We start from the raw sequence: 12908 nt of genomic DNA, 5'->3' as shown, positions 1-12908 counted from the left end.
AAGCATTTCGGTCGGTACCATAAAAGAACCGAAGTTCGGTACCCAGCCCTAGTAAAGGATGCACTAAGCCTTCGCCCAGAGGCTGGAGTCTATTTCTCCTCCACCAGTGAGTCAAACATGCATTGCAATGGATAACTCCTATTTAATCAGACATCAGGCAAATGTTCGGGACTGAAGATATGATGAAAAAACAGGGATGAACCTGTGAAAACTTCATTTTCTGTTGGATTAACAACAAATATCACTAACTGAAAACATGATGAACAATCTGTGTTTTAGTCCATGAAATAGAAAAAATGAGCTTTAAGACCTTGGTAACGGTACCAGCCTTAAAAAGCCTGATTGCTGGATCTCTAATGATGTTATTTTAATAATTATAATAAACTCTAACATTAAATGATGCTTTCTGTTTTTAAAGTCATCGAGTTCCCTTGTTTAATAAGAATCTGAGCTACAATTATTCAGCGAGGAAGAGGGCCTCTTGCTTACTTGTGTATGGTGTTTTGGAGCGTGTCCACGTTGTTCTGGCAGCGGTCCAGCGTTCGCCGAGTAATGTTGACGCTCATGGAGTCGATGCACACGTTGTCTGAGGAACAGGAAGTGAAAATAGTGTGCATTTACTGCTCAGCTCTATTTATTTATTCTCTTAACTTTATCTTCTAGCTCCTCACCGATATTATGAGCCTCATCAAAAACCACCACTGATTTCTTGGCCAGCTCCTTGGACACTAGGTCAGCTATCTTAGGGTCCAGCAGGTAGTGGTAGCTGTATACCACGATGTTGGCATGAAGAATCTGAAAACAGATGAAGCATTGCCAAAAATTAAATAAATATTTCTATTTTTTATCTTACTTGTTACTAGATAAATACAACTGAGACCATTCCTAATTCGGTACAGAGTAATCACACATCATTCTTCTTTAATGCTTTTTACAGACCAGAACAGACACAAGTTGGTTTTTTGGTGCGTTTTCCCTCATAGGTTTAAATTTATTCATACAGGCTCAAAACCTTCAAAGAATAAAAGCCTCAGAGAAAACTGTTATGATGAATTAAAATGTGATGTTCATAGAGCTGGGAAATAAATCAGCATCAGTTTATAGCATGACAGACAACTGACCAACATCGATACAAAAAAAAAATATGAAACCATATTAAGTTATTTATTAATTCTACTGAATTCCGATCCAGAACCAAATGTTGTTCAATTATACATTTAGCCTCTTAACCTCTCACAGCCAAACTCAGGTAAGTTGGCATCTTTATGTAGAGTCACATTTTAAAACTGGGCTTTGTTCTACCTGGTCTTTATTTAAAAATAGGTAAAAATATATATATTAATCAATTCTTATTGAAACTGATATGAAAGGCTTCTATTGTGATATATTTTTAAAGCTATATTGTAACTCTAAAGTCCCTTCTAAGCAATAGTTTAATGAACAATGTTGTAGAAATCTACATATTAAAATTCCTTGTGATTCTAAATAATATAAAACCTAAATTCAAACCAAATTTATTTGAACGAATCAAATTAACAAACTCTATACATGGATAGAAGGAATGTAAAGCTCCCATTTTACCTTTAAACAATATAATTATTGATTTGTCTGGATGACATGATGTTTACTGATATCCTAAGTTTGTCCCAATAAGCTATCAATATGATGGTATTCTGTATAGCAATGTAACACAGTTGCTGTAATGTTTACATGCCCTCAAAGCACGGCCACAGCCTCAAATTATGAATCGGTGAATGCAGGAAAATATCTGCCAATAAAAATACTAAATTTCCTTCTTTCATCTGCGCAATATTGCAAAAATTTGAAATCTCCTGTCCAGGGGTGCTGCTGAGAAACTAGTCCATGCATTTGTTACTTCAAGGCTGGACTATTGTAATTCTTTACTATCAGGAAGTCCACAAACTGTAGTTAAAAGCCTTCAGCTGATCCAAAATGCTGCAGCCAGAGTTCTGATGAAAACTTAAAAGAGAGATCACATCTCTCCTATCCTTGCTTCTCTTCGTTGGCCTACTGTTAAATCCAGAATAGAATTTAAAATCCTCCTTCTCACATATAAAGCCTTAAATGGCCAAGCTCCATCTTATATCAGAGATCTGATTGTTCCTTATGTTCCTAACAGAGCACTACGCTCTCAATCTTCAGGTTTACTAGTGGTGGAATTTCTAAAAGTAGAATGGGAGGCAGATCTTTTAGTTATCAGGCTCCTCTCCTGTGGAACCAACTACCAGTTTTAGTCCGTGAGGCAGACACCCTGTCTACTTTTAAGGCTAGGCTTAAAACTTTCCTTTTTGATAAAGCTTATAGTTAGAGTGGCTCAGGTTATCCTGAGCTATCTCTATAGTTATGCTGCTATAGGCTTAGACTGCTGGAGGACATAGGGACCCCTATTTCATCATTCTATCTCTATTTTCCAATCTGCAGAATCTGTTAGTTCAATCTCTAACGTTCTGCTCTCTCTGCCTTTTCTCATAGTAGCTTCATCTGGTCTGTTCCTGTTTGTCTGTGATGCCATCCTTAAGAGAAATATCAGCTGTGCTGCTTCCATCAACACCTTTGTTTATAGATGTTGGAGATTGGCCTTTTTTTCAGTGTGGTCCTGTTTCTCTGACTTTGACTGGCTGGATGTGCTCTATCAATCCGCTGACATGGGAGCTGGCTCGGAGCTCGTCTACCTGGCTGTGTGTTTCCTGGATGGGGCCGCCTTTTGCATCTCTGCTTCTGTCTCCTTGATTCGGCGTCAGCAGATGGCCGCTCACACTGAGCCTGGTTCTGCTGGAGGTTTCTTCCTGTTAAAAGGGAGTTTTTCCTCTCCACTGTCGCTACAAGCATGCTTAGTGTGAGGGATTGCATTCGAGTCCATAAGTCGATGCAATCAACTGGTTTTCCTTAGATAGAAAACTTTGAATCAATTTAATTATATGATCTGGTTGAACTGTAAAGTGCCTTGAGATGACATGTGTTGTGAATTAGAGCTAAATGTTTATATTGGTTAAAAAGAGGATGACAATAATAAATTGCTAAAAAAAGAATGCAAAAGAAAACAGCTGTTGAATTTCTAACATGGTACAGTTGGAGCTGGCACATCCTAAAGATGACAAGGATGATCAATATTTTGATTTTCTGTCCCCATAATTAAACTGTTAATAATGAAATCGATATCGATTGATGCGATATCTATTATTGCAGTTGCTAATATTCAATCGTTTATTTAAAAATGAAAATTACATGCTAAATTTGTATCAATATTCATAATGTTTTGGGGTAACTTTCTGATTAAAGTTACAATCAGTGAGATTAAACAGAAGACCAAATTTAACATTTTTTTTTCTTTTTGCTTTATTTGTTACAAATATATTTGTAACAAAATGGGAAACAAACACAGTTAAAGGACGTTAATATTGTTGCCATGTTTGAGCTAAGCACAGAATACTGTTACAAACCGAATAGCGAGCCAGATAGTACGGACACCAGCCTTTCCTCCTGCCAAAGTCCTTTAAGTCATCAAGGTTGTAGATCCCGGCAGGAAGAGGAACCTGTCGACCGACTGCATCGAACTCCTGGAACACAAAACAGCAGTGAATCAGGTTAAATAAAGAGGATGAGGAGGTCAGAGGTCAGCACTGGTACCTCAAAGAAGAAATAAACACAGCAGCTTCAAATCATGCCTTGCATTTCTCCTAAATTATACGCATCTGTGCTGTGTGTGTCATGTACAATACAATGTCATGGCATCGGTGTTTTGCACCATTTTTAATCTGGTTTGGGATCCGCTGCATAAGGAGCAAAGGTGGGAAAACAACTTCCTTCTGGAAGAACCACATGTTTTCCTTCTGCCTGAGAAATGTCATTTTGAATTAACTCTACTTCACACACATCTGGTCTGTAAAACAACAAAAACTTTAAACCTTCTATTTGTAGATGAAAATATTAATGTTATAATCTGATTCCACACTTGTTTTAAAAATGCACAGTGATATATAATTTGGAGGAGTGGAGCGATGATTGGGGGATAAATTTCCTCCATCTTTGTACCTTCTTGATTCTGTTGTTTTTTTAGGAAGCAGCTGATGTCTCATTTATTCAGACTGGTTTCAGACCAGTTTTATGCAGTATATTGTTACACATCTGCCGTTTTAACTTTCCTGTGTTTGTACACTTGTATATTACGCAAGCACCAGCTCTCTTCATCCTCTGACATGGGAGCTTTTACGGGCTTTTGACCTGTGAAATATGTTTTGTAAATAAATCGTACTGAGGCCCGCTGAGCTGTAAATAGGAGGCAATTTCAGTGTATATGTTGGAAAAGCATTATTTTTGTTTTTCTTCTTCAATTAGTTGTCTTCTAACAATGTTAAAAAATACAAGAATTTGCACATAACTTTTTTTAAGAGTCTAAATACATAATTTTTACACAAATTAAACTATTTATTTTGATCAAAAAGTCACTTAGCATTGAAGCATTTTCACGCAATACCGTTTTTTTTGTTGCCATTTTATTTTATACTTTTGGCTAACAACATACTGAATTATTGCTACTCTTACTCAGGTTATCTTTAGTTAATCAACCCAATATCTATTAGGGTTTCCAGAAACCTAGATAAATTAAATCAGATAATAAAACCTCCTCAAATATTTAGACACCACAGGTTTGAACAATTGTATTTTTAACTTTTAATAGAACTTTAATTTGAAAAACATCTGCTCCTCTGAATGCAGGGATCCCCTTACCTCATAGAAGCGGCAGGAAGGCAGGTTGGGATTGCTGTGGCGTTGTGCCCGAATGTATGATGCTGTCAGACTGTGGCACTTTCCATCCACCTCCTTCCCAAAACGTAGCAAGCTAACCTATGGGAAGTTGAATAAAAGTGTATCATTATCCCTGATAAATGCTGGAATGCTTTTCTTGTTGAAATATGTGGCCCATTTATTTTTTTCAGGCTGTTCAGCACTAAATGCAGGGTGCTTTGTACCTCTGGGTGGATGCAGAGGTTTTTCCTGGAGGATAAAGAAAGAGCCAGGAAGTTGTTCACTTCTCCAGTTTCTTTGGCATAAAACTCCATCAGCTTCCTGAGCTCCTCCACCACCTCATCACACAGAAACAAAGACTTTTAAAACCCTCTTCCTAAAGAGGTAACAGTTGTTTCATAGCAGAAGCAATCTGAGAGGAAAATTCCTTGTTCAGACATCGACTTACTTTCTCGATCTCAGGAACTGTTCTGGAGCAGTAAATTAACTTGGTCACCTCCAAGGGGAAGGCCTTAAAAACATAAGAGGGCATGAGAACGGCTTCAGAATACAGTCGTAGCCTCAGAAGTTGCAGTGGGAGCTCACTCTCTGGTAAGCAACGATGAGGGACAGCAGAGAGATGGTCTTCCCTGTTCCTGATGGCATCTCCAAGACTCCATGACCCTGAAAACAAACAGGATTGCATCACAAAAATGTGCTTTGACACTCCTTGAGAAATCAGTGGTCAATCATCTGTGTTAAGACTGCAATTATAACATTTGTTTAGTTTGTTTTATTGCACAAAACATGGAAACATCAGAAGAACTATACAAAAATGTAAAACTTGCAAAAACTACAGATGTCCAACATATTTAAAGCTGCCAGGATAAATGATCTGCATTTAAGATGCAGCAGCTTTTCACTGAATAATTCAAAGGCTTCATGCGTCGAGTGAGTCACATCAGGAACCAAAATTAACCTTTTTCCCGCAGATCTCTGATAGTAAAAACCCACCTTTGCATCTAAAGTCCTCTTTAGCTCCAGCATATAGGAGTACTGCTCGGGATAGATGTAGTCATAGGGAAAAAACACCAGCAGACCATCGATGTTCAGCCTGAAATGTTATGATGCGGACAGGAGAGACGCTGAACTTAAACATCAGATCAGAACTCAATCGCATAAACACATTAACTCTTTTATAAATAAATAAAAAACACGAGTTTAAGCTACTAGATTTAAGTTATCATTTCACACATTTAAGCTAACCCTCGTTTCCTCCTACTTTGCAAACTTTCAAACTTAAAAAAAAAACTCACCTCATTTCAGCGGAGCGTTTAAAGCGATTAGTCCTCGCTTTTATTCTAGTTGCAAATGTTCATTTCAAAATATAAAATGAAAAACAAAACACAACTCAGACAGTTAGCGCCGCTACACGCAGCTGCTGCATCTTTTTCTTCTTCTTCTTTTCTGTTACTTCTTCTTCTTTTCCATTACGGCGGATCGGAAGCCATTTTAAGGTGCGTACCGCCACCTACTGTACATGAGTGTGTAGCAACATTACTTTACATCAAATTCTATTTTTTTTATGTTGTATTCTGTAGATAGGTAAATAAATAATGTTTTCCTTAAATTGTGAATAGCAGCTGCTGCTCTGTCTTCGGCGGTTATAAATATCGCCCATGCGCGCTCTAGCGCCCCCAAAAGGACAACCTGGAAATTCCTCTTCTTCTTCTCTTTTTTTTTCTTTTCTTTATGGCGGTATGGATATCTATGGTTGGGCTTGCCATAACACCACCTTCCAGATGGGAGTATGGATCAAACAAACCATTATATTCTCCTGATAATGCCCGTTCTTCTTAGAAAACTAAAAATACTCCTAAAAACTACCGGGATGATTTCTGAAACAATTCCCCTATATCCAATTATATCTAATATCTAAACACCCTGTACTATGCTTATTAAATATTTCTCAGAGTATTATTTAATCCTGTATGGCCGAATCCTATTCTAGATATATCTTCTTCTTTTTTAATTCTATTACATTTCCTTAATTCTCCAGCCTTTTTATGAATACTATAATAAAACATCGCATTCCCTCCTTCCTCCCATTTTTTCTTGATATGCATTTTATTAATATTCTTTATCTAATTTTCACCTTTAGCCAGCTTACTTATGGTCTTTTTTATTTTATCGTCTTTACCTTATTTACTGTGTAGTACTTTGGCGTTTGTATAAATATAAAAGGCATTAAAAATTCAATAATTATTTATATTTTACTAACCTAAATAATATGAGTCAAACTCTAGAATTATGTCAGTATATCGTTTAAATACAGCATTGAAACTAACTTAACAGAAATTATCACCATTGGCTTAAGTGGATTGTAATTCAACGTTTTTATTTTTCAAACATTTAATAAATGATAAAAGTGTGAAACAGAAATATCCACATGTGATTACTAGTGATCATTTCATTTTTCCTTTTCAGGAGCCGGTGATGTCAGTGTTGTAATACCCTTAGGAATCCACCTGAGGGCAGCATCGAAATCCTACAAAGAACACAGGGACAGCCCAGTTAAGGAAATAATGATCTATAAGAAACTTCCACAGTTTATTTCACTCTGTGCATACACAAAGTAGGCATAACATTATGACCACATTCCTAATACTGTCCTCCCCACTTTTACTGCCTTAGACCCCCAACCCATCAAGGCATGGACTCCAGTTGACTCTGATAGGGAGTACTAACTGGTTTCTCCAGAACACATGCAGCATATTTGACTGGGTGTTTGATTCTGCTTCAAACAAATCAAATTTGAGAATATATTATTTAGACCATCAAATCCACCACCTCCTGACATGTGCATGATGATAACCAGTGTTATTTGCTTCTGAGTATAATGGTCACAATGTTTTGTCTGATCAGTGTGTATTAAAACTTCACGCCCATTGTAGTTTGCACACATCAGCTCAAGGAAATCATATGAACACTAAAGTAAAACATGCATTTGGAGAGAAATGACTTTGTTAGTATAAGTTCACACCAAACAGTAGAAATAGATTCTAAGGAAGGTAAAGATCCTCCTGAAACGAGGTTATGAAAGATTGATAGGATACTGAGCATGCAAACCACAGATGTGACTAAATCTATCTCTATGCTACAGCTGGAGTCAGAGGATTGACAGAAGAAGCAACAGCACCTCCTCCATGGCTTCTGACTCCTCAGTGAAACTGTTTTCATCCGTGTGCTCAGTCTCCTGGGGCTAAAGGTTCAGAGTTGGCACAATCAATGTTTTCTTTCCAGTGTTTCAGTCTGTGTAACACTTTATGCACATTTATTCAGCTTTTAAGATTACCTACAGCCAAAAAATACAACATGTGCTTCTACTAATAGATGTGGGAGATTGTTTTACTGGTAAGACAACTCTTTAAACTACTAAAACTTAGACAAAGAATTAGATATTTATTGTGCCTCTATGCAGTTGATTTATTTCATTAATTGTGCTGTTTTACCTGCTTATTTTTCTGGTATTCTCCATGTTGTTCACAGCCATGGTCAAACACAAACTTTCCAGGTCCATGAGGCTGCAAAACGAGATACCATAAATTAGAAAAATACTAATTTTATTCAGTTATGTATTTAATAATATTGTTTATTTATTCAGGTAACAAATTATTCTGTATAATAAAGACCAGTCACAATATGACAAAACTTATTCAGGACTAAAAAGTGGTTAAAATAAATATACTGTTTGCTCTATTATAGTTAAGGTTGTTGTTTTTATAGCCATACTAAGAAAGCTGTGTATTACTGGCTGACCAGTATGTGAATCCAAACTTACCCTGTTGTTGATAAAGTGGCCCTGGTATCTGTAGTTGGTGTAGATGTATTCCCCAGCCAACTCCATGTTGCCTTTCACCCATGTGCCCTTGTATTTTGCACCGTTTTTTTTGAAAATATAAACACCTTGACCATGTCTGAAAATCACAAAATAACATTTATTTAAGAGGCTTCAATGTGTTCTTCACCTGTCCAAACTGCTCAGGTCGAGGGTTAAAACACAGAAGCAATAGTTGGCTCATCCTTCTAGAATCTGTGGAGTTTGTTGGAAAATCTATGATGCCACCACATAACAACATGGAGCTTAAAGGAACAATTAAAAAGGTTCTAATACCAGATGCCAGAGCAGAGCTTCAGAGGTCTGTTCCTATATAACTCAGGACTGTTTTTGCAATGGAAAGATGGCTAACATTCAACCAAGAGTTGATCAAACTGTTACACCACATCAGTGAATAAACATACCTCAGGTGGTGCTGCCATTCTCCATCGTATGTGTCTCCATTGGAGTAGGTGTAGACACCATGGCCTTCTCTCAGGTCCTCAACCCAAGATCCTGTTAGCCAAACACAGCCACCAGTCACTGTTTGATGCCATGAAGCTCTTTTTTTAGGATAGAAGATGTGTCTCATAACGGATATGACTTAGTAAAGTAAAAGATGGTGGGTAGATAAGAGAAAATCCCCAATCCATTTTAATGGGGCCATCTGATTCTTTATTGCAGTGAAATGTGGTATAATTGTTCCTCACTGCAAAAAGGAACACTCTCCAATAAATGTGACATTCAAGCTTTTCTATGGGTGAATAGGAACTGTATGCAATGTTCATTTATCAATTTGTATTCTTAATGCAACACATGCTGCAACTGACATTTTTAAATCTAGTTTAAGTGAGTAACATCTATCTACACTTGATCATTATATTTCTAATACTGAACACACTAAACTTGGCTGGTTGTGAAACACAAAGTCTTAGAAGAAACAGTTATCTGATAACCTGAAGGGTGTAGTGGGTTTAAACATGGCAATCGATTTAAAAATATATTTCAGTTTAGGTCTGCAACTACCTATTATTTTGAAAATCAATTAATCTGTTGATTATTTTTTTAAATTAATTGGTTATAATCTGACGGAAAAGGGTTCCTTTAAAAAGACTTTTTACAAAATGAAACAAGGTGAAAATAAAACTTTTCCATCTTACAGCAGCTGCATCAAGGCAGGTGCATTGCTCCCACAGCATGTCACAACGGGCACGCATCACGCCAGGCACGGTGCAACTGCAGCTCATCACATCAGGTGCATTAGGGTAGGTCTATGCCTACAGCACATTACTGCAGTTATCACCACAGGGCATCAGCGCTGCCCATCTTGTTGGTTATCAAGTATAGATAGTATAACAGTAGATAATTCTTATTAACATGGCACAGTCCATTTTTGAGACTGTGAGCGATGATCCGATACATTCCTTCCACTAGTTCCTCGAGAGTTCCTTCATGTTCCATGTTTTCTGGTCCAGTTGGCTCTGAAACTGGTTGGACCAGTTTGGGGTTCACTTCTTTTATGATGGCGTCATCCACTCTGCTTATGCAATTCATTTATATGGATGTAGCTTCATCCTCAGGTCTGGGACGATATTTCCTAGTATGGTCGTTCGCGATATCTGACCCTCCTTCTATCCTTCAGTTCAGATTTCAAACTTTCTCTGAAATTATTCAGTAAATCTGTTTTTAAAGGTTACTTCAAAAAATCCTCCCCAACATCCCGATAAAAAGGAATCCTAAAGCTTGGGATTATAATACCTATCCACCTTAGTTCAAGTCTCTTCTCTCTAGCTCATTTTTTTTTTTTTTTAGCTTTACAGGTTTCCTAATATTGATATTTTCATCTCCAGATGTTTTAACCCAGCTAGGGTAACAGCTCTTCCAATCTGAAACTCTCCAAAGGGAAAGGTCCGTGCATCATCTATCTCGCCTGTATAAATGGCTCCTTCTGCCCCTTCACCATCATGCTTAAGTTTGCTCCAAAACCACAAAAATAAGCTCTCATTCACACCCTGGAAGGAATGACACCTACCTCATTCCTTAAAGTCATAAGGAAATCATATTTAAATTTCAAATCATTCTGGCCTAAACATGTAAATAAATCCAATCTTTATCAGATGATATTGTCCCAAAAGGTAGAAAATTTCTATAAAAAAAAAAAAAATCCTGTCTTAAAATCTGTGGGGTTTTTTCATTATCTTATGCAGGCTAGTTAATTATACATCAGCTTGTACACCTACATTTGGCCAGTCATATATCAACATTCATCTGTCAATCAATTTTTTTCAAACATACATTGATTCATATGTCGCAGCTAATATACGCAACGGTTGAAATAAGAATAATATCCTTTCCCATTGAGTTCCATCCCAGTGTTCAAGGGGATGCATGTCTGTGTATTCAGCAGGCATAGAGCTAACAGAACTGGCAGCGTTGCGAGGCAAGGGCTCAAACATGTACGGCTGTAAGCCTTCTACACCAAACCAAGCTTCTGCCGCCCTGGCGTCCTGGTGTTTTCTGAAAAGTAAAACCTCTAAATAAAAACTTCCTCTAAATAAAAAATTATATGACAGAGGAGACTCATCCACGACCCCCGACACAGCGGTTGGAACGGCCGTTTCCCTACGACTTTAAATGTTACAGGATCAAATCTTCTGCCAGGGCCCGAGCGCTAAAGAACTTATTTCTCTTTGCCAATAAAATAAAAAATGTTTAATCATAGCTTTTCTATGTTTGAGTTTCTCCATGTTGAAATACTAATTATATATGAAGAACATTAATTAGTTGTATGGGATTTTGATAGAAATAGTTACATTTTTTAAATAATTCTATTAATTTTGTTTTGCAGGGGTTTTCCTTTGGAATAATGTTCACCAGTTGCCCCATTCACAAGCGGATGTTTTTACCTAAATGCACTGGAAGATAAAAAGATTTAATGTTTCATTTACCTTAATTTGAGCCTGAAGAAAGAAGTATTCACACTAACCTACTTTAGATTCCAATAGTTGACAAAACAAAAACTGAATTGGTTTAAAAATAATATGTATATAATCTAGTACAGATTATTTCCTAGTTTCTGCATCAGTTTTTATGATTGAAAAATCAGTTGGAGCAGGTTGGTCCTACCTGCATATTTAGATCCATCTGGATAGTAGAACGTTCCTTGTCCGTGTTTCTTATTCTGGGAATAATCTCCTACATACCTTCCGCCATTCTTGAAACTGTATGTTCCCTGTAGAATACAACCGTTAAACAAATTACATTGATAAAAATGATTTATGATCAATAAAAAAGCAGCCACTTTATTAAGCACGCCTTCCTTCTATGGTCAGACCACTTAAGGCCGCCAGAGCCGTATTTGTTGTGTGTGTCAATAAGGGAAAGAGGTAGAAAATTTTCCTCCTAGTTTTGGTGAATAATGACATAATAATATTATGCATTTGTTGTGGACTTATCATCAGTAGATCAAGAAGTGAATTACCCTTTCCACTAAACTATATCTGCCCTAATGTTTTGAGATCTGTTGACTGGAGACAATTGGAGCACATGGTCTCTTCCAGAAATGGGAGAGGATTTGAGATTGGTGATACTGGATATTGTTGGAAGAAGCCATGAAAAGACTGGCATCCTGTGGCCAGTAGTGTAGCTGTAATAAAAAAAAAAATGAAGAGGGATGGTGCAATATATATATATATATATATATATATATATATATAGACTGGCATGGCTATCAGTCATGGTAGGACACTTCTTTGATTTTATTTATTTTGCTCAGGCTACTCATAAGCACACAGCCCGCCAAATGTTGAAAGGGCAATATTATTGCCATTACTGTTAATATAGAATAGAAATTTTACACATACAGTAAAAAAAATGTCACAGGGTGATTTAAGAAGGGGGTGGGTTTTTCAAGAAGGGGGGTGCCATCTCGCCACTATGGAGGACCAGCTCTACCATATTTTAAAATAAATACAGAAAATAAATAAATGATAAATAAATAAATAAGCATACAATAAAAGCCCCCAAAAATACAATAAACAAATAAATGTAGGTAGAAGGTAAATTTTGCAGTAAGACATAAATGTATACATCTCTTTTATTTAGCTTCTTTATTTATTCACCTTTGTAATGATTACCCTATTTATTTATTGGCCGTTTTAATCTTCAATTTTATTTATATTTACTTATTTTAAGTTAAGAAGATGGGCCGCCAACCAATGGGCAGAAGTTGGTCTACTAAGACACAGCCCTTCCTTATTTGCATAGTAAGGCATAAATGCATACA

The 12908-nt window shown here is 36.8% G+C and overlaps 2 protein-coding genes across 3 annotated transcripts in view; both read right to left on the bottom strand.

The window, feature by feature from the left end:
* Positions 1-6391, bottom strand: part of ercc2 (excision repair cross-complementation group 2) — a 21542-nt gene extending 15151 nt beyond the window's left edge. Inside the window, exons 1-9 of the mRNA XM_015399384.1 lie at positions 6063-6391; positions 5761-5860; positions 5353-5430; positions 5216-5278; positions 4992-5105; positions 4750-4866; positions 3462-3578; positions 672-795; positions 490-586 (exon numbers count right to left, since the gene is read on the bottom strand). Coding sequence (XP_015254870.1) covers positions 490-586; positions 672-795; positions 3462-3578; positions 4750-4866; positions 4992-5105; positions 5216-5278; positions 5353-5430; positions 5761-5860; positions 6063-6067 — 815 coding nt within the window. The 5' untranslated portion in view covers positions 6068-6391. The remainder of the gene's footprint in view (positions 1-489; positions 587-671; positions 796-3461; positions 3579-4749; positions 4867-4991; positions 5106-5215; positions 5279-5352; positions 5431-5760; positions 5861-6062) is intronic.
* Positions 6392-7141: 750 nt separating this feature from the next.
* Positions 7142-12908, bottom strand: part of LOC107100758 (radial spoke head 1 homolog) — an 8321-nt gene continuing 2554 nt past the window's right edge. The window contains exons 3-8 of one of the 2 annotated variants that reach the window (XM_015399385.1): positions 11750-11855; positions 9049-9139; positions 8588-8723; positions 8259-8330; positions 7946-8008; positions 7143-7294 (exon numbers count right to left, since the gene is read on the bottom strand). In XM_015399385.1, coding sequence (XP_015254871.1) covers positions 7217-7294; positions 7946-8008; positions 8259-8330; positions 8588-8723; positions 9049-9139; positions 11750-11855 — 546 coding nt within the window. In that variant the 3' untranslated portion in view covers positions 7143-7216. Of the gene's footprint in view, positions 7295-7945; positions 8009-8258; positions 8331-8587; positions 8724-9048; positions 9140-11749; positions 11856-12908 lie in introns of both variants that reach the window. The other variant, XM_015399386.1, reaches the window with a different exon arrangement.

Source organism: Cyprinodon variegatus, unplaced genomic scaffold (genome assembly GCF_000732505.1).
Source record: "Cyprinodon variegatus isolate N-32 unplaced genomic scaffold, C_variegatus-1.0 Scaffold1006, whole genome shotgun sequence".
NCBI classification, from domain to species: domain Eukaryota; kingdom Metazoa; phylum Chordata; class Actinopteri; order Cyprinodontiformes; family Cyprinodontidae; genus Cyprinodon; species Cyprinodon variegatus.
This window is presented reverse-complemented; position numbering and strand designations above follow the sequence as displayed.